Source organism: Triturus cristatus, chromosome 1_2 (genome assembly GCF_964204655.1).
Source record: "Triturus cristatus chromosome 1_2, aTriCri1.1, whole genome shotgun sequence".
In the NCBI taxonomy this organism is placed as follows: Eukaryota; Metazoa; Chordata; class Amphibia; order Caudata; family Salamandridae; genus Triturus; species Triturus cristatus.
Window position 1 is genome coordinate 1118129624 of NC_140580.1, and position 24407 is coordinate 1118154030.

The 24407-nt window shown below is 41.8% G+C and overlaps 2 protein-coding genes across 2 annotated transcripts in view; one reads left to right on the forward strand and one right to left on the reverse strand.

Annotated features, from left to right (window-relative positions):
• PPP6C (protein phosphatase 6 catalytic subunit) overlaps positions 1–1432 on the reverse strand; it is a 128485-nt gene extending 127053 nt beyond the window's left edge. The window contains exon 1 of the mRNA XM_085613783.1: positions 1258–1432. Within this exon, the coding sequence (XP_085469909.1) occupies positions 1258–1332 (75 nt within the window). The 5' untranslated portion in view covers positions 1333–1432. The remainder of the gene's footprint in view (positions 1–1257) is intronic.
• Positions 1433–1705: 273 nt separating this feature from the next.
• The window catches only part of RABEPK (Rab9 effector protein with kelch motifs), an 83897-nt gene continuing 61195 nt past the window's right edge, over positions 1706–24407 (forward strand). The window contains exon 1 of the mRNA XM_085613782.1: positions 1706–1929. Within this exon, the coding sequence (XP_085469908.1) occupies positions 1927–1929 (3 nt within the window). The 5' untranslated portion in view covers positions 1706–1926. The remainder of the gene's footprint in view (positions 1930–24407) is intronic.

The window sequence follows — 24407 nt, forward strand, 5'->3', positions numbered from 1 at the left end:
TTAAATCTAATTATTCATAACAAAATTAGTGTTACTTATTTATCTGATACTGCCAGAAAGCACTGGCAAAGCGAATGGGCCTGGTTTGTTTTAGGTGCATGTTTATTACTCTGTGATAGGTCTGGATGCAATAAAAGAAAGCTTAAAATGAGATTCAAAATACTGTCAGGTGTCTTCTGTTTTTTTCTAGTTTTATATATCGCGAACACGACCCAAGCGCTTTACATGAGCATCAGTTACATTACACAAGTATACTTTTTTTGTTTTTTTAAAGACACGGTTAGATAAAGTGGTTTGCCCAAAATTACAGGATGTTGTGCTGACGCCAGGACTCGAACTGGTTCCCAAATCGGCAGCTCTAGTGCCACATCCACTCCGGGAAGCACAGGGTTGTACTTCACATGTTTTTAGCCAAACACCCTCTTTTAAAATCAAATGTGACTACTTTCGAAACAAATTAGTAACAGCACTGTCGATAGTATGCCATCATAGTAAATGTGTACAACTTCAACAGGACAATTTGAAAGGAGCCAATTATACATCAGCCTGGGACCTAAACCCACCCTAAATTGCATAGGCCACGCCTCTGATTACACCCCTTTTACAGAATCCACTTTTTACATCCCACTTAAAACCCTGTCCCTTTCTGTCTACAATAGGGAGATAACACTCATACGAGAACATTCACTGGGGCGATTCAAACTCCTTCCAATACTCTGCAGACTACTGCCAATCTACGTGTAACAGATCAACTCTACTACCCTCATTCATATGATGGCCCTTACTATCCCAGGTGAAGTCAGCAGTGACCGCAGACTACTCTGTTCTTGGAGACCGGAGTGGCTGGGCAATCCCCTTTCATTGCTTGCCGCTCAAGAAGACTGTGTCCCTGCTCCTCATATACCAAGTGAATAGTGAGCAGAGAGAGCTACCTGGCCACCCACTTGAGAGGGTAAATACGAACCTGACACCGGGATATGTTTCTCATCACTGTCCAGTCCACTCCCAGGGCAACAGAGATGCCCTGTCGTCTACATCCACCAATTCACCGGATCTATACCAAAGGAAGAACCCCACTCCATTGGTGCTATAGTGACCCTCAAGCACCCATCACCAGCCCGTCATCCATGCAGACACTCGACCCATTCCGGCCACCAAATCACCCTCTATAGAGGTGTCTCTCCTAGCCCCAGTTCCACCCGCTCAATCCTTGCCGCCACGAACTCACGCCACCACGGGAACTCCCGGGCACCTCACCTTCAGGTCGTTCTCGGGCAGGTACTTGCACTGCCGCGCAATCTCCACATACTTATCCAGGTCTAGGGGCGCCATCTTATGAAAACAGACTGTTGCAGGCCGAAGCCGGAAGCGGCCAGGCGTCACTTCCTTTGACAGGCACAGACAGAACCGGGTCCCCGGCTGTCAACTGCTCAAATTACCAGAGCTAGGAGGGGCATGAACATAGAGGGAAGACAGCGCGATGGATAAAGAAAGGGGACTTGGATCTCTTTGAAAGAAAGGATAGGCTAAAGCGTGAACATTAATTTTTTTGCTAGAAATTCTGTGCACTTTGTCTACCTTTCCAGCTATCCTACGAATTTGTCTTTTCCCTCCCTAAACCCTCCTTTTTGACACTTGTTCTCTTGATAGTCCGTCTTCACTGTCTGCGGTAGAAGCCCTGTTTGTCCTTTTTCTGTGTTTGGTTATCTGTGCTGTCCCTGTAGCAACGACATGTTAGTACAGAGCTTCACCGAGTGACAACGGGAGACAGTCAGCGACCTATACTCTAATTACATACTCATTGTGTTTGCACAATAAACCATATAATAAAGATCAGTTGACGGGTTCCAGTTGTTTGGCAGAAGGTAGGATTGTTGATGCCCAAGCCGAAAAAGAGGCAGAAGAGGTTCTTATTGACAAGACTTCATGGTGAGTTGGTTTTTATTACTATCTGCCAACTTCTCAGTTTGCTTATAGGAGACATTTCCATTCTTCGTGTTTGCATATGTGTGACATTTGCATGTTTTATGTGATCCTATGGGTCGTGCTCATGAAGATGATACACTCTTTTATTGTTCATTTTAAACATCCCTCCGTTATTGCAAAATAATTGTCTTATGAGTTGTAATAATTCAAAACTGTAACGATATTGCACATACCACGCACAATTTGAGGACCCTCTTATCTCATTCTCAAATTTTGGGCAACTGTCTGGGAACACGAAGGCTTTGGGAAATTAGCAGAACAAGGACAATATTTGGGTGAGTAGCCAACATTTCCCACCCAATAAGCACACACTGCATTTGCAGTACAGCACATTTTAGACCACTGTCTTTTCTACATACCCAAAGGAGATCTGTAGTGAGGAGTCACGCAGTATTGCTGGAAATATATAGTTTAATCAGGGTGTACATCACAGCCAAGAGTGAATAAACCTCTCACCTCGCTCGTCGTGTAGGGCAATAAAAGTTCTAAATACCCAATTCAAAGCTTCTCTGGTTCAGATCCTCTGAAGTATTTCTCCGCTTCATCCTCTGGCCCCTTCTTGCTCGTTTGAGTGATAAACAATTCCATCCTCGTCGCCAAACTTGTAGTGAGGAGTCACGCAGTATTGCTGGAAATATATAGTTTAATCAGGGTGTACATCCATCCAAGAAGGGGCTCTGGAGCAACTGACACACACGAGAATCTTAGTACAAGAATGTAGAACACTTGCTCCATGAGCTCACTACATTCCAAGTCAGAGACTTAGTAAGTACACATTACCACAAGATCTCATACTCAACTCGCAACATCTGTATCATCACATAGATTATCTACCTAGATACATCTTCCAAAACAAGCATTTGCAATGCAATAAGTCTCGCATTTACGCAAGTTTAAGCTATTGGCATTGGAAATGGCAACTTTTATTTATGTTTTAAAAACCAAACCATAAAAAAAAGGCATTGTCATTTATGTGGTATGTTGATATTCACATGTACATCGCTATAGTTACTGTTGCTAGATGCCATCAATGTTCTAGATCGTGGTGGTTGGGATTCAGTTACAGAGGGAACCTGTCAAAGAAGGATGTACCTGCTTACTCTAATAAACTCCTTTACTAAATGAACCTGCTTGGAGCTTTACTACAAATGGCGACTTGGGATGAGATTTGAACCCAGATCAAGAGCTCGTTAAAGAAAAAGATTTCTTCCCTTGGATTTTATATGGTGATTTTACAACGAGTTGCTGAAGGTAATTGTGACAAGAGGAGGAGATTTTAAAACCCTACATGAGCGGATTTAGAATGGAGTAAGCAGAGAAAGACCGCTCAATCAAAGAAGACGCTTTTGCTTGGTGGAGCTGATATTTGATCTCTGTGCCAGGAGAACTTGCGAAAATTGCATCGAGGAACTTGACGCAAGTTCAAAAGAAGAGAGGGGTTTGCAACGCGTGAATTCAGTGAAATTCTTATGTTAAACACTTTTGGGAGGTTACGATCCTGCTCACCGTCATGAACTGGATGAATTGCAGTTGACAGTGTAGCCGCATCCTTTGAAGACGGGGACGTTCCAACTCTAGTGGTTCAGCTCACGTGAGTCGGCGAGGAGAGGAGAGCGCTCGTGCGAAGCATCCAGTTCCAGTCGTCCGCTCGCAGATCGTGGCTCTTCATATCTACTTCACAGAGGAAGGAACGTAAACATCAGCACGCATCGCGTCATCACGTAAGGTCATGCAACGTGACCTTACGGAGCCGCCATCTTGAATTTCATTATATTTACAGGAAATACACGCACAAGTATACCGGAAAAGCTGGAAGTAGGAAAGATACACCAGCTCATCGGGAAAATACGCCAGTTCTTCTACCGGTACAAGTAACATACCAAGAATATGCCCAAGAATATGTTTCTGTATTCCTGAACGTTGATGACACATCAACATTGATTTTATTAGTCTTTCTGTTATTCAAATGACAAAAAGACTATGCTCATGGTGGAATACACACTTTAAATTGCTTGTTATTTCTTTATGAATACATGAACAATAATCAAATACTTTACACATTTGCCACCTTGTCCTTATCTCCATAATAGGAGTCATTTTTTAAATACAGTATTTTTATGTAGAATATATGTGCACAATTCATCTGGAATTATAGATAGCTCAGCACTTATAATATTTTCTTGCACGCATTCTATTATTGCAAATTAAAATGGCAAACCAGGGATGTGGACTTGGACTTCCGGTTCCATTTTTGACTCGTCCTGGTGAACCGGCTTGAACCGGCTTTAAAATGGCTAGATTGGAAGGAATATTTTTTAAACTATATTTCTGCTTTGAAAGAAGAAAATGAGGATGAATTCACACCTTCTAGGAAGAAGAAAATGCTCTTGCACAGTTTAGGACCTGAAGGGTCAAGAATTTATTACCAAATGGAAAAAAAGTCTAGACCTGGTGAAAATTCGAATGTATTTGTAGATGCTTTACATGATTTAGATGCTTACTATCAACCCACAGTATGCGTAGGAATTAACAGATATGAATTTTCTGTTAATTGTCAATTTGAAAATTTGCATGACAGTTTTATTAGAGATCAACTAGTAAAGCATTCTAATAACAATGCTATACAAGAAAAACTATGGGTCTGCGGGGATTCTCCCCTGAATGAAATCATTGCCATTGTCAAAAAAGGTGAAATGTCAAAAAGATGTGCACAGATGGCCTTAGAGAAAAATGAAGATAATAGTGTTGTAGGAAAAATATCCTCCATTAAAACCAGCAACAAAAGTGTAGAAAAGAATAGTTACAAAGATGTCAATAAAAGAATTGCTAGTCATAACAAAAGCGATTATGAAGACAACAGACCAACTTGTTACAGGTGTGGATATAAGGGTCACACTGCCAGAGACAAGTGGTGCCCGGCCATAAAATCTAAATGCAGTTATTGTGGGGTTCTGGGTCACTTCACTAAAGCGTGTAGAATGTTAATTGCATTAATGATATTAAGAATGAGGAGGATGAAGAAAATGTTGGTTCTAGTGATGATGAAATTCTATGCATTGATGATTTTGAAGAGTGTGACAATGTGATTATGAATGTGAGTTCAAAAAAGAAAAAGAAACTGGTATGTGAAATAAATATCGGTGGTATTGATTTACAAATCGTTCCAGATTCAGGTTCACCTTATACCATCATACAACGAACAGTATGGGAAGACAAATTTAGAAAAGTTATTAGTCAAGATTTAAAAGCCCCAGATATACAACCGGTGACATACACTGGTGAAAAAATTCCAATGGTAGGCTTTGTAGAGCTGGTGTTTAAGTTCAAGGACAGGAGCACCACAGGAAAATTATACGTAGCGGAAAAGGGTCCATCTGTTCTAGGTTGGATTGACCAGGGTGAACTCGGCATTATACTCAACCCCAATACTAAAGATCAAGTCCTGCTATTAGATGAATCAGAAAAAGGCTTGGTAGATGACATGATAAAACAGTTCCCAAAGGTATTTTCGGGAGAAGTTGGAACATTGGAGGGTTTTGTCCACAAAATTGTACTTAAGAGTGACGCTATACCGGTCATGCATAAAGCCAGGAACATTCCTATTGGTATTAGAGAAGGGGTAATGAAAGAACTAGACCAATTAGAAAAAAAGGGATAATTGAGCCAGTAGAATGCGCAGAATGGATTGCTCCCTTGGTCGTCGCACGCAAACCTGATGGACGTTTGCGTTTATGTATTGATTTAAGAGATCTCAATAAAAATATCGTGGTTGACAAATTTCCATTGCCCAGAATCGCCGAATTATTAGCTCAATCGAAAAATATAAAATATTTTCCACAATCGACTTAACATCTGCGTATCACCAGATTCAATAACACGACAGCAGTAGAAGCTTAACCGCTTTCATAACTCCTTTTGGCTGTTATCGTTTTGTACGAATGTCTATTGGATTGGCTTCTGCTGCTGCCGTGTTTCAAAGGCTAATGCACAAACTGTTTAAGGGATTAAAAGGTGTCATATACTTCCAAGATGACCTTCTAATAATGGGACGAGACAAACAAGAGCATGATGTAAGACTTAACGCTGTTCTATCGAAATTGGCAGAAAAAGGTTTGACAGTGGAGACTAAAAAATGCAAATTTAGTATGAAGTCTGTTACCTATTTGGGACATGAAGTTGGTGGTGATGGTATTATCACCAAAGAAAAGTCTGATCGAAGCAATCAAAAGTGCTCCCTCTCCTAAATCAAAAGATGATTTGAGATCATTTTTGGGGATGGCAGAATTTTACGCAAACTTTGTAAGGAACTTTGCCACCAAAACTTACAATATGAGGCAGTTGTTAAAAATAAAAAATTAGTTTGTTTGGAACAGTGATTTGGAAAGTGACTTCATTAGGGTAAAAAATGACCTGCACTCTGCCTTACCGCTTCAAGCCTTTGATACCTTGGCACCAACTATAATCACAACGGATGCCAGCGGAAAGGGACTAGGAGCAGTATTATCTCAAATAGATGACAATAGTGAAGAAATAACCATTTCATTTGCTTCTCGTTCCCTTTCACCATCGGAAGAAAAATATTCCGTATTAGAAAAAGAGATGTTAGCAACTATATTGGCAATGGAAGAATTCAGACAGTTTGTATGGGGTTCTACTTTTATATTGCGTACAGATCACAAACCGTTACTCAAAGTACTAACCTCTGAAGGCATATACAAAGCCACACCCAGAATAGCCAAAATGAGTTTGAAACTTCTTGACTTTAATTATGAGGTAGAATACCTACCTGGAAAAAAGAACCAAGTAGCAGACTACTTGAGCAGATCTCCATTACCATATGAGAGTTTTGTACAAAATGATTGGGATGAATTCAATGTAGCAGCAGTGTATGATGAAACTTGTGCCATCTCTAAAGGGGAATGGGACTATGAATATTCGCGAGATGAATGTTTAAAAAAAACTGCACAATTCATAACCAACGGTTGGCCTGCCAAGAACGATAATCAAGGTGATTTAAGAGCATTTTGGGAAATACAAAGTGAATTGTCTATGGATGATTCAGGATATATTTGCAGGGGAGATAGAATTATAGTACCCTTAAATTTGAGATCCAGAATTTTAGAACTAAATCACGAAGGTCATCTCAGCATCTCTAAACTAAAAAGTAAATTGAAATTATCTTACTGGTGGCCAGGTATTGATCGTGATTCTGAGAGATTTGTAAGAGATTGTATTATCTGTCAAGATGCTGATAAGTCACTTTGTGTATTAAGACCCACCCTAGGTACCAAATCATTTCCAAATAGGCCATGGGAAAATCTAAGCATAGATTGGCTGGGTCCTATTGAGGGAGATGATGGTTGCCATGATTATATTTTGGTTGTTATGGATGACTTTTCGAAATGGCCAGAAATTGAAATTTATGAGACATGTGACACTAAACATACCATTAAATTTTTGGAAAACATATTTTTAAGAGAAGGAATTCCAAAAATGATGCGCAGTGACAATGGTCCGCAATTTTCTTCTGACAAGTTCAAGAATGTTTTGGAAAGGAACGGAATTTGTGAGAAGAAGACACCTGTATACAATCCTGCGGGTAATGGTATTGTGGAAAGATTTAATAGGGTCATTATGGGAAGTGTACAAGCCTCATTAAAAGCTGGTAAAAGTTGGAGAAGAGAACTTTTTAGTACAGTTTGGGCATATAAAATCACTCCAACCGGAACAGGTTATAGCCCTTTCAGAATATTACGGGGCAGAGAACCATTTTGTAAAGATAATGTTGCATGGTCCAACATGCAAACTTACGGGAAATGGTCACCTGCATTGGTTAGGGCAAATCTAAGGAAAATGCAAGAAAATTACAAGATCAATTTTGACAGAACTCATAGTACTTTTGATTGCGCACTAAATGTTGGTGATTGGGTTAAAGTTAAATTGGCTACCAAAGTTAGAAAAGGCCAGAGCAAATTTTCTACACCTTTACAGGTAATCGCCACGTATTCTAGATCTGCTAAGTTGAGTGATGGGAAAATTTGGCATTACAATAGACTTTCAAAATGCAGTGTTTCAAAAAAAATCAATGATACTGTTGGTATCAGATCAGACATGAAGTGGTTGTGGTATGAAGTTCCTGATCTTAACGTTGGTAATAGTAGCAGTAATTTGACACAGTCAAAAAGTACATTTTCTAACGTTAAAACTGGAACCTCAGGTGAGGTGATGAGATCAACACGCGCTGGGAGAGCAATTATCATGCAGTTGAAATATCGAAATTATGTGGTTCAAAATGAAAGAAGGGAAAAGGGTTGCTCATGAAATCAGTAATTATAAATTACTTTTCCTTGTTGGTCCATACTCATTTTATTGTCTGAACTTATGAGAGCAATGCTTTGCATAATTTTCCTTGCATTGATATGTTGTAACTCTTATTAATATTTGCTAAGTTGTTCTGTAAAAGAGGGAGATGTGGTATGTTGATATTCACATGCACATCGCTATAGTTACTGTTGCTAGATGCCATCAATGTTCTAGATCGTGGTGGTTGGGATTCAGATACAGAGGGAACCTGTCAAGGAAGGATGTACCTGCTTACTCTAATAAACTCCTTTACTAAATGAACCTGCTTGGAGCTTTACTACAATTTACAATGCCAATAGCTCAAACTTACGTAAATGCGAGACCTATTGCATTGCAAATGCTTGTTCTCTCTGGAAGCCTTGGAGATAAAGAAGTTTCTGCGCAGGATATGAATGTGCCGCTCCGAGAGAAGGGCGGACATTAAACTGAGGGGCACAGAAACCGTGATGGCGAGAAAGGTTTTGCTGAGTAGAAAGAGACGAAGTGAGAGGAGTGAAAGGACACAAGGAAGTGGGAAGATCACGTGAAGAGGCTTAGGGACGTGCACAGAAGGGAGTTACAAGGAGAAAGAAGAGTAGCAAAAGAAAGCCAGAGAGGAGAGTGAGGGGAGGCAGGTTAGCGAGTTATGGGTGTGATCACAGTGGTGAAGCTAATGCAATCACATGAGAAGGCGAACAGCGAATACATCATCGGCAGGAACAGCAGAGGGTGGATGTGGTGAGCCGATGGGTGGGGCTGCAATGGTGAAAGCAAGAGAAGGGCAGCAGAGGTGAGAGCAGGGGGGGAGCTACAGTGGGGAGAGCAGAGGGGGCTGCAGAGGTGAGAGCAAGGGAAGGGGCTATAGTAGTGGGAGCAAGGGGATGGGCAGCAGTGGTTAGAGCAAGGGGAGGGTCTGCAGTGGTGAGAGCAAGGGGAGGACTGCAGAGGTGAGAGTAAGGGGAGGGGCTACAGAGGTGAGGGGAAAGGGCTGCAGATGTGAAAGTAAGGGGAGGGGCCGCTGCAGTCGTGATAGCACAGTGAGAGGCTGCAGTGGTGAGAGCAAGGGGGGCTGCAGTAGTAGGAGCAAGGGGAGGAGGGACTGCAGTGGTGAGAGCAAGGGGAGGAGCTGCAGTGGTGAGAGTGAGGGGAGGGGCTGCAGTGGTTAGAGCAAGGGGAGGGGCTGCAGTGGAGAGGGCAACAGGGAGGGACTGCAGTGGTGAGAGCATAGTCAGTCAGTCAGTCAAAAGTGCTTTATTCGAGTATTACTCATAAAAGCAAACATACAAACATATAATAAAAAACAATTAAATCTAAATAGTCATTATTGACATAAGCACATATCTTTAGAAGAACCAATTATTTAAAAAAAAAAATATACATAGTCACGGGTATAAAGATCATTGGTGTTAAAAATACAGTTAAGTACAAATTATAATATCTTTATACTAAAAAAGAACCATTAAGATTTAATTTCCAGATGACACGATAAATTACACTAAAACAGAGAATAGACAATAATCTAGCAGTCTCTGAACGTCTAGGCAGAGAGTAGTCACCGTACTAGCAATCTCTGCCTTATTATCCACGCCCACCCCAAATACTTTGCTGTGGCAATTATGATCCAAGTTAAGGTAGTCGATCTGACAATGCGCAAAGCTACCATACTACTTTTAGTACCCAGATTCCTACACATAGGTGCCAGCCAAACTCGCCTTGGAGTAGAGTATAGTTTACAGGAGAACAAAAAATGACCAAGAGTTTCGTTACCTTCCCCACAAACTGGGCAGGTAGCTGGGCCTCCTTCCCTCCACTTAGATGTTAAATTACGAAGAGGAAGAGAGCCCGCCCTTAGTTGAAAAAACAGTTTCCTGTCCAAAGGTTTGGATATATAATCCCAATACCGTTCATATATGGGGTACAATTTAACCTCAAGGAAACTAGCAGTCATGGACCCACAGTTGATGCTGAGCAATCTCCTATTAGCAACATTTTCCCCAAAAATATTTTTTAGGGTTGTCTTATTGGGAAATAATGCCTCAGCTGGGTCAGACCATAATGCATTTAGACCCAGTTCAGATAGTGCGAATTTTAATGATTTGAACCATCTAATTCTATTAAAGCAATCTGCTTTAATAACGTCAATGAACCCAGCCGCATAATGAGAGAGCTCAGGTGTGGTCCATAACCTACGCCAATATAAAATCGGTCGTAGTTTGCCCATTTCCGAGATTTCTTTCCTGCCGAGCTCATATCTCAAAGGCAATAACGGACTACTCTGTGGAGTACCCGTTAGTTTCCTAAAAAAATTGTTCTCAGAGGTTTGTAGCTTCTGCAAATTTTCGTGCCCCCATAACTCAGCCCCATATAATGCTGACCCAATTGCTTTTGCCTCATATATGATCAGGGGTGGTTTGATCGGTTTGGTCAGTGATTTCCTATGCTCCTTAATAATGGTGCCAGCTAATTGCTTGTGCCTTAATGTTGCAATATTTAGATGCTGGTTCCACCTATTATCGTTAGAGATAAGGATCCCCAGGTATGTGAATGATTTTACAACCTCGAGAGTGCGTCCACTCATGGTAATATTAGGTTTAAAATTTCTATGCGTGTTAAAAACCATGAGTTTTGTTTTAGACGCATTCACCTCCAGACCGTGGTCCCCACAAAACTTATCGAATATGGCCAATGCTTTTTGCAGACCACTTGGAGTTTTGGATAAAATTAACGTGTCATCGGCGAACATTAAAATCGGAACTTTTACACCTGCAAGAGAGGGAGCATCCACTGCCTGTGATTGAATGCGGGGGACAATGCCGTTAATAAAAAGGGTGAACAAAGTTGGTGCCATTGAGCACCCTTGCCGAACCCCACGCTCAACAGGAAATTCGGCTGTATCATTACCGTATCCACCCCATCGGATTTTAGCGTAGGTACCTTCGTGTAATCTCATGATAAAAGTCAGCAAGACTCCTGGGACCCCTAAGGCCACAAGTACTTCCCACAGTTTCGCCCTTGGTACCAGGTCGAAGGCAGCCCGCAAATTGACAAAAGCCGCATAAAGGCTGCCCCCACCAAGCACCACGGTCCTCCACTGAATCAGCTGGAACCGAAAAACTTGATCCACAGTACTAGTAGCCCTGCGAAACCCAGCCTGGAAGGGAGATAGAATGTTATATTCTTCCGCCCAGTCGAGCAATCTGTTAACAATCACTCGCCCAACAATTTTTTGCACTGTATCAATTAAACTAATTGGGCGGTAGTTGCAAGGCTGGGCACGATCTCCCTTTTTATACACAGGAATAATTACAGCACCCCGCCATGATACCGGGATGGCTGCACCCTTAGCAATGTGGTTTATTAACAAGTAAATATATTTACACCACCTTCCAGTGTCATTTAAAAAGACGTCCGCTGGGACCCCGTCTATGCCAGGAGCTCGTCCACTGTGTACGGTTTTAAGGGCCGACAGAATTTCACACTGCGTGAAGACAGTGTCTTCAGAAAATGTATAAATAGGGCAGGTACTATTTACAATCTGGTCCCTAATAGCATACTGATCACTAAAGAAATTTATCCAGGCGTCCTGTGGGACATTGTTATTACTTGCCTCTTCAGACCTTTCTTGACCCCATTTGACAATATGCCAAAATAATCTAGAATCTTTTCGATCACTAGCACACTTCAACTTATCCCAATGGGCTTCGTCCCAGTCTCTTTTCGCCTTGGCAATACAAATTTTGTAAAACTTTCTGGCAGATCGAATAGCCCCCAGGTTTTTGCTCTTAATTGCCACTCCCAGAGAAATTCGTGCCACCTTGCAATCATGATTATACCATTTAGCTACTCTATAAACACGTGTCGTCTTTGGATTTACTGGTTTCAAGAAGTAACTTTTAATTTCTTGAAAGAGAAACTCATGTACTTTGATAGTATTGACTTGACCCGTAATGTTCCCTGCCACACATTCTAGGGCCATAATAGCCTTATCGGTCGCAACTCCTATTTTTTCTATGGCTTGCTGGTCTGTCCTAACACTTGTCCATCTTAGCCTACGCATATCATTTGTTGGTACAATTAGCGGGGGTAGGGGATCATCCAGAGGATTAAAAGCATTGGATTCGGACGACCACCATTTGTGAGTAACACGTAGTGGATTGTGGTCACTCTCTAACATTTCTGTTACAACCATATCACTAACAGTTGACCAAAGGGAAAAGCTACAAATGATATAGTCAATACGACTTTTGCTTCTCCCATTGTTAAAGGTCATAGCTGGTACTCTATCTGACTTTGTCCTTCCATTCAGAGCTCTTAACCCTTGTTCGAGGCACATTGCATTCAGACCCAAAATATCCTCTGTCCAACGAGTTACTGGGATAGTATCTAGTAAGGGGATATCCCATTGTTTTTCTTCCTCTACACCTAGGAAAGCTTCACCAGTGTCCAGAGGTTCAAACGTGCGGTTTAGATCCCCTGCAATTATTATATTTTTCCTACCAGAATGTGTCTCAAGGAGATTATACAGGGTAAGAAGAACCTCAGATTTTCCTGCATTTCCACCTCTGGCATATATATTATAAATATCGATGGATCAGGATAAATTACTCATGAGTCTAATGAGCTGAATATCTTTTTGACCAATCTCCACGCTTTTTACTACAACCTTTAAGGATTGTTTGACCCATATAGTAAGGCCCCCCCATCGGGCGCCCTTTAGGGCCCTTAGAAGCTGGTACATGGAAATTTAGGTACCCCAAAGCAAAAACGGGGTCACAGGCCCATGTCTCCTGAAAGATACAAACGTCGAACTTGCTAACGAACCCAAACCAATCACCACAATCCAGCTTGGAACATAGCCCAGCCACATTCCAAGATAATAAATTCCCAAGATCATGTGCCATTACAGGTTTAGGGCTAGAGACGAGCCCATTCGACACAATATCGTCTATACCGTTGTTATTAGCATTTTCAATGATTAAACCAGCTATGGCCTCAATGTTAACAGTCTCAGTTCGAGTGCCTACTAGATGACCTAGCTCCCCAGTAGAGCGTGAATCAAATGAATGGTGAAATGGTTGTCAATCACAAGCATCCAAGTTTGAAAGGGCAGAAAATCTATTTTCCACACCTAGACCCCACTCGCGAAATCCAACATCATTACTACCCCTATTGGTCACAACGTTCCATTTGGTTCTTAGAATACTAGGATTCGGACCTCTTCCTTTCCGAGGATAAAAGAAGTCCAGGGTCAGTGGAACAATTGAGGTTGACCTTCGTTGTGGAGGCAAGATGTTAGGCAGGATGTTTGATAGTACCTCGGGGTCAGTGAAGTTGAGAACAACACGATCCCCCCTGAACCTCTTAACTCTATTACCAATCCACTCAACCCTCCTGGCATTAACAAGTTCTTCAGATAGTTGCTGCTTCCCCCAGGGGGATATTACCATGTTGTTTGTAAGCCACGATAAAGATTTATTTATTAAAGATGGAACTGATTCAACCTCCCCAGATGCCAAAGGGGGGACATTTGCAAGGACAAGAACTAATGGAGAGGCTTCAACTACAAGCTCGAAAGACCCTTTCCCCGTATTAGAATTATTAGTGGTGGAAATAGGGGGTACAACTCCAGAGGCACCACTAGGTACATTAGACAGTGGTACAGGAATAAAATCAGATCCACTATTTTCGCCAAATAGTGTTTTACTCGTTACTGGCTCTACCCTAGACACAGCGACTTCAGTAATGTTTCCTGCCTTCACCAGAGTTTTCTCTAGTAAACCTCCTAATCTATTAACCTCAGCGGTTAATTTATCAATTTTACTAACCAGAGGTTTAACTATACCTTTAATTTTTGTGTCCATCATGCTCCATAGTTTAGTAAATTGAGCATTGGAGAGGGTTACATAAGCTTCACTGAACAGATCATCCTCCTCATCCTCAGATGTTTTCCTTGGAGGGGTTGCAATTTTATTTCTACCAGATCTTAAACCCCCCCGTTTTGGGATAACCTTACTTTTGCCCCTAGTAACCCTCGGAGCTGGAACAGGGGTTTCAATAGGGATAGGGGACTCAATATTGGTGGATATCACTGACACCCCTTCACTATCACTAATGGCTTCAGTAAGAGCAACTACGCCACTAGGCAAGATGGTATTTATATCGTGAAGAGAATCATGAGCCACACAAGATGTACTACTGTTATGTAAAACCGAAGAATCCCCTAACTCTTTATCGGCCATAAGAAATTGGTTAGATGAATCTAATCCCAGTGAGGATCTCCTGTCGCTGTTAATTTTTGCCACAACTTGAATAAGATAATTATCTATGGTGTTATTAGCTGGGATTTGTTTTTTCCCAGGCATGAATAAGGAGAACAATACACTTGGAACACAAGAATCAGTAATGGTTATGATTACCCTGAATAGTCCGAGCTGCTCATATGTCCGAGAATAGTTAAAAGAATTTTTCAGGCAGGGTCCCTGGCCCAACCCAACCGAGTCCAACCTCGGACGGCCTCTGACGGTCCCGCCCTTGTCCCGGGCTTCTCCCGCGATGCTCCCGCGACGCTCCCGCGACGCGGATGGCAAACACTCTATTTAAAGAAAAGGTGATGGACAGGGGGTGTAAGATAATGCAGTGGACAACCCAATATACCCTTGAGGGCTTGGGCAAAATTGAATAGTAAAGTGAGAAGGTGCCTTCAAGGGATTTTTTTCGATGTTTAATTTTTATAATTTCGAAAAATGAATTGAAAATAGGTTAATTATATACCTATAGATTTAATTATAATTACTTCTTCTTTTTGTTCAAACAACTTAATTTTTAAACTGGAAATCAGAGTGATGTAAATAAATCACCACATTTTAGCATTAGTCAGATGAAGTGGAGAACCAGAAGGAAAAAGGAAGAGAACGAGCGGGTGTATATATAAAAAAGTAAGTTTATATTCAAAATTCGAAAAGGGTACTGAAAATCACAACATTTGTTGATACAGTGAAAGGAAAACAATTAATTATTTATGCCTTCACATTTAAGTCAATCAAACACTTTTTCCAAAAAGATTAAATTAATTTGCCGGAAAACAGTGTGACAGTCGACGTTTCGGTCTTTTATAGATTTCTTAGCAAGACCATCTTCAGGACAATAAGATTTAAAAATTCGACCCCTTGAATTCTTGGTTGGGTCCAACTGAACCAATAAGGTAATGGTCTTTACCAGTCCACAATTTTATATGTATAATCCAAGTCTTGGGTGGCTTTATCTTTCTTAAGCCTCTATCCTCTATGTTGGATCGTAAATCAGGGAATATCACTCTCTAACATTTCTGTTACAACCATATCACTAACAGTTGACCAAAGGGAAAAGCTACAAATGATATAGTCAATACGACTTTTGCTTCTCCCATTGTTAAAGGTCATAGCTGGTACTCTATCTGACTTTGTCCTTCCATTCAGAGCTCTTAACCCTTGTTCGAGGCACATTGCATTCAGACCCAAAATATCCTCTGTCCAACGAGTTACTGGGATAGTATCTAGTAAGGGGATATCCCATTGTTTTTCTTCCTCTACACCTAGGAAAGCTTCACCAGTGTCCAGAGGTTCAAACGTGCGGTTTAGATCCCCTGCAATTATTATATTTTTCCTACCAGAATGTGTCTCAAGGAGATTATACAGGGTAAGAAGAACCTCAGATTTTCCTGCATTTCCACCTCTGGCATATATATTATAAATATCGATGGATCAGGATAAATTACTCATGAGTCTAATGAGCTGAATATCTTTTTGACCAATCTCCACGCTTTTTACTACAACCTTTAAGGATTGTTTGACCCATATAGTAAGGCCCCCCCATCGGGCGCCCTTTAGGGCCCTTAGAAGCTGGTACATGGAAATTTAGGTACCCCAAAGCAAAAACGGGGTCACAGGCCCATGTCTCCTGAAAGATACAAACGTCGAACTTGCTAACGAACCCAAACCAATCACCACAATCCAGCTTGGAACATAGCCCAGCCACATTCCAAGATAATAAATTCCCAAGATCATGTGCCATTACAGGTTTAGGGCTAGAGACGAGCCCATTCGACACAATATCGTCTATACCGTTGTTATTAGCATTTTCAATGATTAAACCAGCTATGGCCTCAATGTTAACAGTCTCAGTTCGAGTGCCTACTAGATGACCTAGCTCCCCAGTAGAGCGTGAATCAAATGAATGGTGAAATGGTTGTCAATCACAAGCATCCAAGTTTGAAAGGGCAGAAAATCTATTTTCCACACCTAGACCCCACTCGCGAAATCCAACATCATTACTACCCCTATTGGTCACAACGTTCCATTTGGTTCTTAGAATACTAGGATTCGGACCTCTTCCTTTCCGAGGATAAAAGAAGTCCAGGGTCAGTGGAACAATTGAGGTTGACCTTCGTTGTGGAGGCAAGATGTTAGGCAGGATGTTTGATAGTACCTCGGGGTCAGTGAAGTTGAGAACAACACGATCCCCCCTGAACCTCTTAACTCTATTACCAATCCACTCAACCCTCCTGGCATTAACAAGTTCTTCAGATAGTTGCTGCTTCCCCCAGGGGGATATTACCATGTTGTTTGTAAGCCACGATAAAGATTTATTTATTAAAGATGGAACTGATTCAACCTCCCCAGATGCCAAAGGGGGGACATTTGCAAGGACAAGAACTAATGGAGAGGCTTCAACTACAAGCTCGAAAGACCCTTTCCCCGTATTAGAATTATTAGTGGTGGAAATAGGGGGTACAACTCCAGAGGCACCACTAGGTACATTAGACAGTGGTACAGGAATAAAATCAGATCCACTATTTTCGCCAAATAGTGTTTTACTCGTTACTGGCTCTACCCTAGACACAGCGACTTCAGTAATGTTTCCTGCCTTCACCAGAGTTTTCTCTAGTAAACCTCCTAATCTATTAACCTCAGCGGTTAATTTATCAATTTTACTAACCAGAGGTTTAACTATACCTTTAATTTTTGTGTCCATCATGCTCCATAGTTTAGTAAATTGAGCATTGGAGAGGGTTACATAAGCTTCACTGAACAGATCATCCTCCTCATCCTCAGATGTTTTCCTTGGAGGGGTTGCAATTTTATTTCTACCAGATCTTAAACCCCCCCGTTTTGGGATAACCTTACTTTTGCCCCTAGTAACCCTCGGAGCTGGAACAGGGGTTTCAATAGGGATAGGGGACTCAATATTGGTGGATATCACTGACACCCCTTCACTATCACTAATGGCTTCAGTAAGAGCAACTACGCCACTAGGCAAGATGGTATTTATATCGTGAAGAGAATCATGAGCCACACAAGATGTACTACTGTTATGTAAAACCGAAGAATCCCCTAACTCTTTATCGGCCATAAGAAATTGGTTAGATGAATCTAATCCCAGTGAGGATCTCCTGTCGCTGTTAATTTTTGCCACAACTTGAATAAGATAATTATCTATGGTGTTATTAGCTGGGATTTGTTTTTTCCCAGGCATGAATAAGGAGAACAATACACTTGGAACACAAGAATCAGTAATGGTTATGATTACCCTGAATAGTCCGAGCTGCTCATATGTCCGAGAATAGTTAAAAGAATTTTTCAGGCAGGGTCCCTGGCCCAACCCAACCGAGTCCAACCTCGGACGGCCTCTGACGGTCCCGCCCTTGTCCCGGGCTTCTCCCGCGATGCTCCCGCGACGCTCCCGCGACGCGGATGGCAAACACTCTATTTAAAGAAAAGGTGATGGACAGGGGGTGTAAGATAATGCAGTGGACAACCCAATATACCCTTGAGGGCTTGGGCAAAATTGAATAGTAAAGTGAGAAGGTGCCTTCAAGGGATTTTTTTCGATGTTTAATTTTTATAATTTCGAAAAATGAATTGAAAATAGGTTAATTATATACCTATAGATTTAATTATAATTACTTCTTCTTTTTGTTCAAACAACTTAATTTTTAAACTGGAAATCAGAGTGATGTAAATAAATCACCACATTTTAGCATTAGTCAGATGAAGTGGAGAACCAGAAGGAAAAAGGAAGAGAACGAGCGGGTGTATATATAAAAAAGTAAGTTTATATTCAAAATTCGAAAAGGGTACTGAAAATCACAACATTTGTTGATACAGTGAAAGGAAAACAATTAATTATTTATGCCTTCACATTTAAGTCAATCAAACACTTTTTCCAAAAAGATTAAATTAATTTGCCGGAAAACAGTGTGACAGTCGACGTTTCGGTCTTTTATAGATTTCTTAGCAAGACCATCTTCAGGACAATAAGATTTAAAAATTCGACCCCTTGAATTCTTGGTTGGGTCCAACTGAACCAATAAGGTAATGGTCTTTACCAGTCCACAATTTTATATGTATAATCCAAGTCTTGGGTGGCTTTATCTTTCTTAAGCCTCTATCCTCTATGTTGGATCGTAAATCAGGGAATATCTCAATGTGCCCAGCAATCAGTCTAGGGACATCTGAATCAATTAGCCTCTTGGACTTAACTCTGAGATTTGTGGACGAGTGAGCAGCGTGCTGTCATGTAGATCGCAGATGAAGCAGGTAGCAAGTAGCAGGCGTTAACAGAGTTCTCCAGTTGTTCAGCACAGCAGAGTGTTCCCGGGGCACACGATGGTACAAGCGCCTAAATCCCCCTCGTAAACAGGGGGTGTGGCAGTCAATCAGGGAGAGCGGACCAGGTGTGTTAGTGGTCAGGCAGGGAGTTCTGGTCAATGAAGTCCCTGCACGCTCGCAGCCCAGATACACACAGTCCTTCAGGGAAGCGCTACGGCGCTAAACAAACAATCCAGGAAGGTCAAAACGGACGAAGCAGGACCCGCGAAGCAGGACCCGCGAAGCGGGTCCGGCAAGGCGTAAATGAAGCAGGTAGCAAGTAGCAGGCGTTAACAGAGTTCTCCAGTTGTTCAGCACAGCAGAGTGTTCCCGGGGCACACGATGGTACAAGCGCCTAAATCCCCCTCGTAAACAGGGGGCGTGGCAGTCCATCAGGGAGAGCGGACCAGGTGTGTTAGTGGTCAGGCAGGGACTTCTGGTCAATGAAGTCCCTGCACGCTCGCAGCCCAGATACACACAATCCTTCAGGGAAGCGCTACGGCGCTAAACAAACAATCCAGGAAGGTCAAAACGGACGAAGCGGGACCCGCGAAGCGGGTCCGGCAAGGCGTAAATGAAGCAGGTAGCAAGTAGCAGGCGTTAACAGAGTTCTCCAGTTGTTCAGCACAGCATAGTGAGAAGCTGCACTGGTGAGAGCAAGGGGCGGGGCTGCAGTGGTGAGATTAAGTTAAGGGTTGCAGTACAAGTGTAAGTAAATATGCCACGTAAAACAAGCTGATCGCAGCAAAAAGAAGTGGATGCATGCTTGTTTTTGCTGTCAGTTCCCCTGGGGCAAAAGCAGGCATCTACTTCTGTCAGGACAGCTGATCGGAGCAAAAAAGACAGAAGTGGATGCCTGCTTGTGCCCCGGGGGGACTGACAGGAAAAAAAACACGCAAAGCGTATTGGCACCAGATGGCAAGCTGGGTGTTGAAAGGACTCCATAGGTGACAGTTTTGTTTGATCGCGGGGGAAAATGCTACTGCAGGCCACAGCTTGCAGTGCATGTGCGTGAGTGGTAATCACGCCATATGGCGCCTCTGCTCAAGCGCACGCCCGCGCACTTGCACTGCAAGCTGTGGCCGGCGGCAGCATTTTTTGAAGCCCTTACTTAAAGTCTCGCCAGACCAGTGCAAGCGCTGGGTCAGGCGAGACCTAAACAAGGACATCCTGAAAGGCCTCTTGCGTAGTTTCTAAGTTTCTAGATTGCTTAAGTGTGACATTTCCAAGAATTAGTGCGTTTATGAGTGACATTGTTGTGCCAAGTGTGTGACATTTCGATGGACTCTTTCTCACAAGTGAAACCAAGGAATAAAGCGATTTAAAGTGATAAATATCAGACATTGACGCCTTTTGAGCAGTGGGAAACCATACAGAAGACCTAGAAACTGCTGTAAAACCCCTGAACTGGAGGGTCCCTAACTGATTTTGCCTTACTAAAGTGACATTACTGCAGAGATTTCTAGAAAGAGCCTAGACACATTGAATGCTGCCTGATCACTTTTTGGGAGAACTGATCAGACCCTTATTGTGCAGTGAGGATGGTATGCGAGACAAACCTCTCAGTGGTTACTCAGAAAGATGTACATCACTCTGTCATCGTTAGGGTTAAGACGAGACCAATATTTCGCCCGTGTTTCACCAGGTATTTTCAAGCCAATGCAGGTAAAAATGGGGAAAACCCTTCTGAATTCATATTTTTACCCCTGAAATATAAACCCTCAGCTCCAAATAGATCAACAGTGTTTTAGAGTTGGCTAAAATTTTCACAAATTACTTTTAAAGCAAGCCATCTTGGCAGAAGCAGTACGTTTAAAAAACCCAAATAATACAGAGTGACTCAGTATATTATTGAGGCTTTAAACTGTTTCAAATGCCTGTTCTTTTTCTTTGCAAAAAGTAGCAGTCACTGATAGCCAGACATACCTCAGGCAGGCCGCAAATATGGGGCCTGAACTGCCCTTCAAGCCAATTGTACCTTATGTGCCAGCTGTCATTACTCATCTCGGGTCAAGGCTCTGGAACATTTGATGCTGGTACGTAGCTTTGATCATAAGGTCACTCAGGAATGGTAGGTCAGGCAGGTGCCGGATCCTAGGAGTGTCTAGAACACGGTGTGCTTTGTAGAAACAGGATGAGTTCCTTAAGGGGTTGGTTATGCTAGCAACATGAACTTCAGATTAGGGAATTAAAGTCTTTGCTAGGTTGTGCATCTTACATTTCTTTCTCCCCTGATCAGGCAGTTTTGCAGCCTGGCACTGGTTTTGCCTTTGAGTGTGCTTTCCGATTTTATGTTGGGGGGAAAAAAATGAATGTGTGCCAATATAATGTAAATGGTGCTCATGTACTGCGCTCCGATACCTTCGGGTCAAGTTCACGCTATATATAATTGTAAACAAAATGTTACCCTGAAAATGTTTTGGTCTGGTTCCTCTGCACTAGGCTGAGTGCTGCTAAGAGTGAAGGCCGGTCTGTGTAGCTAAAATCAGAGAGCTGCAACGTTGTTACTAACGATACAATTTAATAACAAACAGTGTATAAATAGATGCCGACTTGCACGTTATGTTTTTACAACAATTTTAATCTGTATTTGAAGAATAAATGCTTTATTTGAGCACACACTTGACATTGTGCCCGTAACACAAGTCTGGTGCCTCTGTATTGGGTGCAAGGCACCTGATGACCTGCCTTGTGACTGTGAGTGTATGCACGGCTCAGCCCACCAGCGCCATCCAGTAGAGACAGAGGCACTAGCGGCTGTCAAAAGTACAATGTCAGGGGGCTAGTTAATAGCAGGTGGGCTATCCAGAGTGAACAGCAATGTGATTGGAGGTGGCAGCATCATGGGCAAACAGATCCTGCCAGGCTGCACCCCATGCACAGAGCTCCACTTTAACCACCATAGGTCCTGCACAGTGCCAAGGTGAGGGGAAAAAATGTTGAATCCAGGCTTGTCTTGCCGCCTGTGCCATCAAGTGTGGGATGCGCTCCCTATTGCCTGGAAAGCAAAAGAAGGCAAGTGCTCACTAGGCCGAGCCCACGTGGATCCGTTGGTGCCTTCTTTTGAGATTAAAGTTGGGCATCATATCAACATGACTTGTTTTTTTTCTTCCTGCCTGCCTCAGGGCAAACAGTGTATAACAGTAAGACTTGGTCACCATACAACAGTGGTGAGCGCAGAGCCAGGCTAAGTAAATTGCCTGGGGCACTGCAGGCAGTCGCACACTAATCACCCCAAGCACTTTTGTTGTTAATCATTCTGTAGCACCCCCTCGCTCATTCATTTGAGGAGCTGTAAAAGTATGACTAACTCATTTTAGGTTAGTGATGATGACCACTACTCTAAAATGCGTTAGTCTAACCCCCGTATGCTTGGTAGTTGGCAGGGCTGCTCTTGCTAGATGCATGTCCTGTTATATTAGGCTTCCTTGCTAATGTGCTGTCACCGTATATGGGATCTGAACCCCAATAATCATCTGAACTCTGATATGTTTAATCCTGATTTTTATCCAATTAATTTGGCTCCGAAATCCTCCCAATAGATCAAGTGGTTAGAGATTAAACTCCTCATCAAAAATATACATTTCAACAAAGTTTAATTAAATAAATGAAAAAATTCCAATAACCGAGTTCTAGATCAAAAATAGGTTAGAAATAGATGCATTACAGAGTTGTAGAAAAATGCAGTACAGAAGGAAATGCATGAAATGCCATGCAGTGTCAATTACAGAAATATAAAATCATAAAACGTAGCCCTAACTACGCTTGTTTAAGAAAACCCAAGTCAAACTCATACAGAGTACTGACAACATCCCCATAAGAAAATCTAAGTCAAATGGACATAGAAAAATGACAAAATCTCCTAGCAACAGCAGTTCTAGTAACAGCTGTCAAAGTAAAATCTAAAAATAAAGCCCAAGAGTTTTTATAGATAAAACATACTTTCTATTACTAGATTGTGCAAATTCAGCATAGCATGATCATAGTTAGGGTGGCATTGGTAAATCAAAAACAGCAACTAAAAAAGGTTTTTAGCCCTAACCAATTTCTTAAGGTAAGAGAAATCTTCCACCTACTCTCTCAGCAACTGCGCTCCGGAGATGATCACTACAAAATGAAAGCTCTCTAAACACTGGCTCATAGAATTAGCATGTCTTAGTGGATAATATGATACTTTGGGTACACAGTGGAAACTTCACTCACAATCTTCCTAATACAATAGTTCATTTTTCAATCTTTGACGTAATTTACTTGATGCTCCACTGAAAAAGATGAGAGATGGTTTGCAACAGGAGACTGATTGGGAGGAGGAATGAGCAGAAGCAAGATGAACAGAACACCAGAAACTGCATCGATATTAAAATAAATGGCATCCCATAGAAAATATGGCACAACTATTTCACAGATTTTAATACATTTTATTATGACTCAGTACTCTCGTTTAAAGTGCAACATAATCAATTCAACATTTACAACTCTAGGCATCATTACAACCATCAATTTTCATAAATAATGTTCACCTTACATTTTCACATTTGCACATTTTGAAAAATGTACTACGCCTGTATGTGCCTAAAATATGTTTTCTATGCCAAAGAGGATTTTGTAAACTTTGAAGACATTAGGAAGACCCAAGGAGGAAAAGGAAAATGTACAATTGGTCACCAAATGGAAACTTCGAAAGAAGTGCGGTTTTTAGAAAGGGAATAGGTTCAATCAAGGAAGATCCAAATAGACTCATCACCTTTTGAAAATATTCCTGAAATATGTGGTATGATATTGAAGGAGAAAACACTCAGAATAAACAATTTGCCATCAGATTCTCCATTCCCAGAAGCTACAATGATTATATAGAAAGGAGGTGAATCTCTGCCCAGGAAACAAACTCTTCGGCTACTTGAGCCAAACCCTTCATTTCCCCCTACCCCCAATGATTGATATTAGATAGGGCTACCTCGTTGTTTATGCTGAAGATTATTGTCTTTCCTTGAAAGTGAGAATCAAACTCGAGAAGAGCCTAACAAATTTCAGACAACTCCCTACAATTGGAGCATTGTGCTGCCTCGATCTGCAACCAATCCCCCAAGGCGGCTCCCTAACCTCGAAAGATGGCATTTTTTGTCAGAAGACGGAACAGGCAGAGACAAAGAAAATGCTTGTTGATGATTGTTCTGGAATCAGACAACACTCTTGTGTCTCAGCAGTTATAAGGGAAAAGGGGACTCATTTCTCAGACTTCTAGGACCCTGGCCTTCAATGAGCTCTGAGGTGACTCACTAATGGTTTGATGTGAGCCCATATGCAAGGAACTACAGCTGTCATGGATGACAAGAGCCACTGAATCCTCAACCAGTGTCAAGCTGGAGCCAACTGATGATTCATAAAAAGAGTTAGTTTGTTTTGTAACTTTAGTTTTCAGTTTTCCAAAAGTAAAAGTAATTCCTTTCCTGAAAA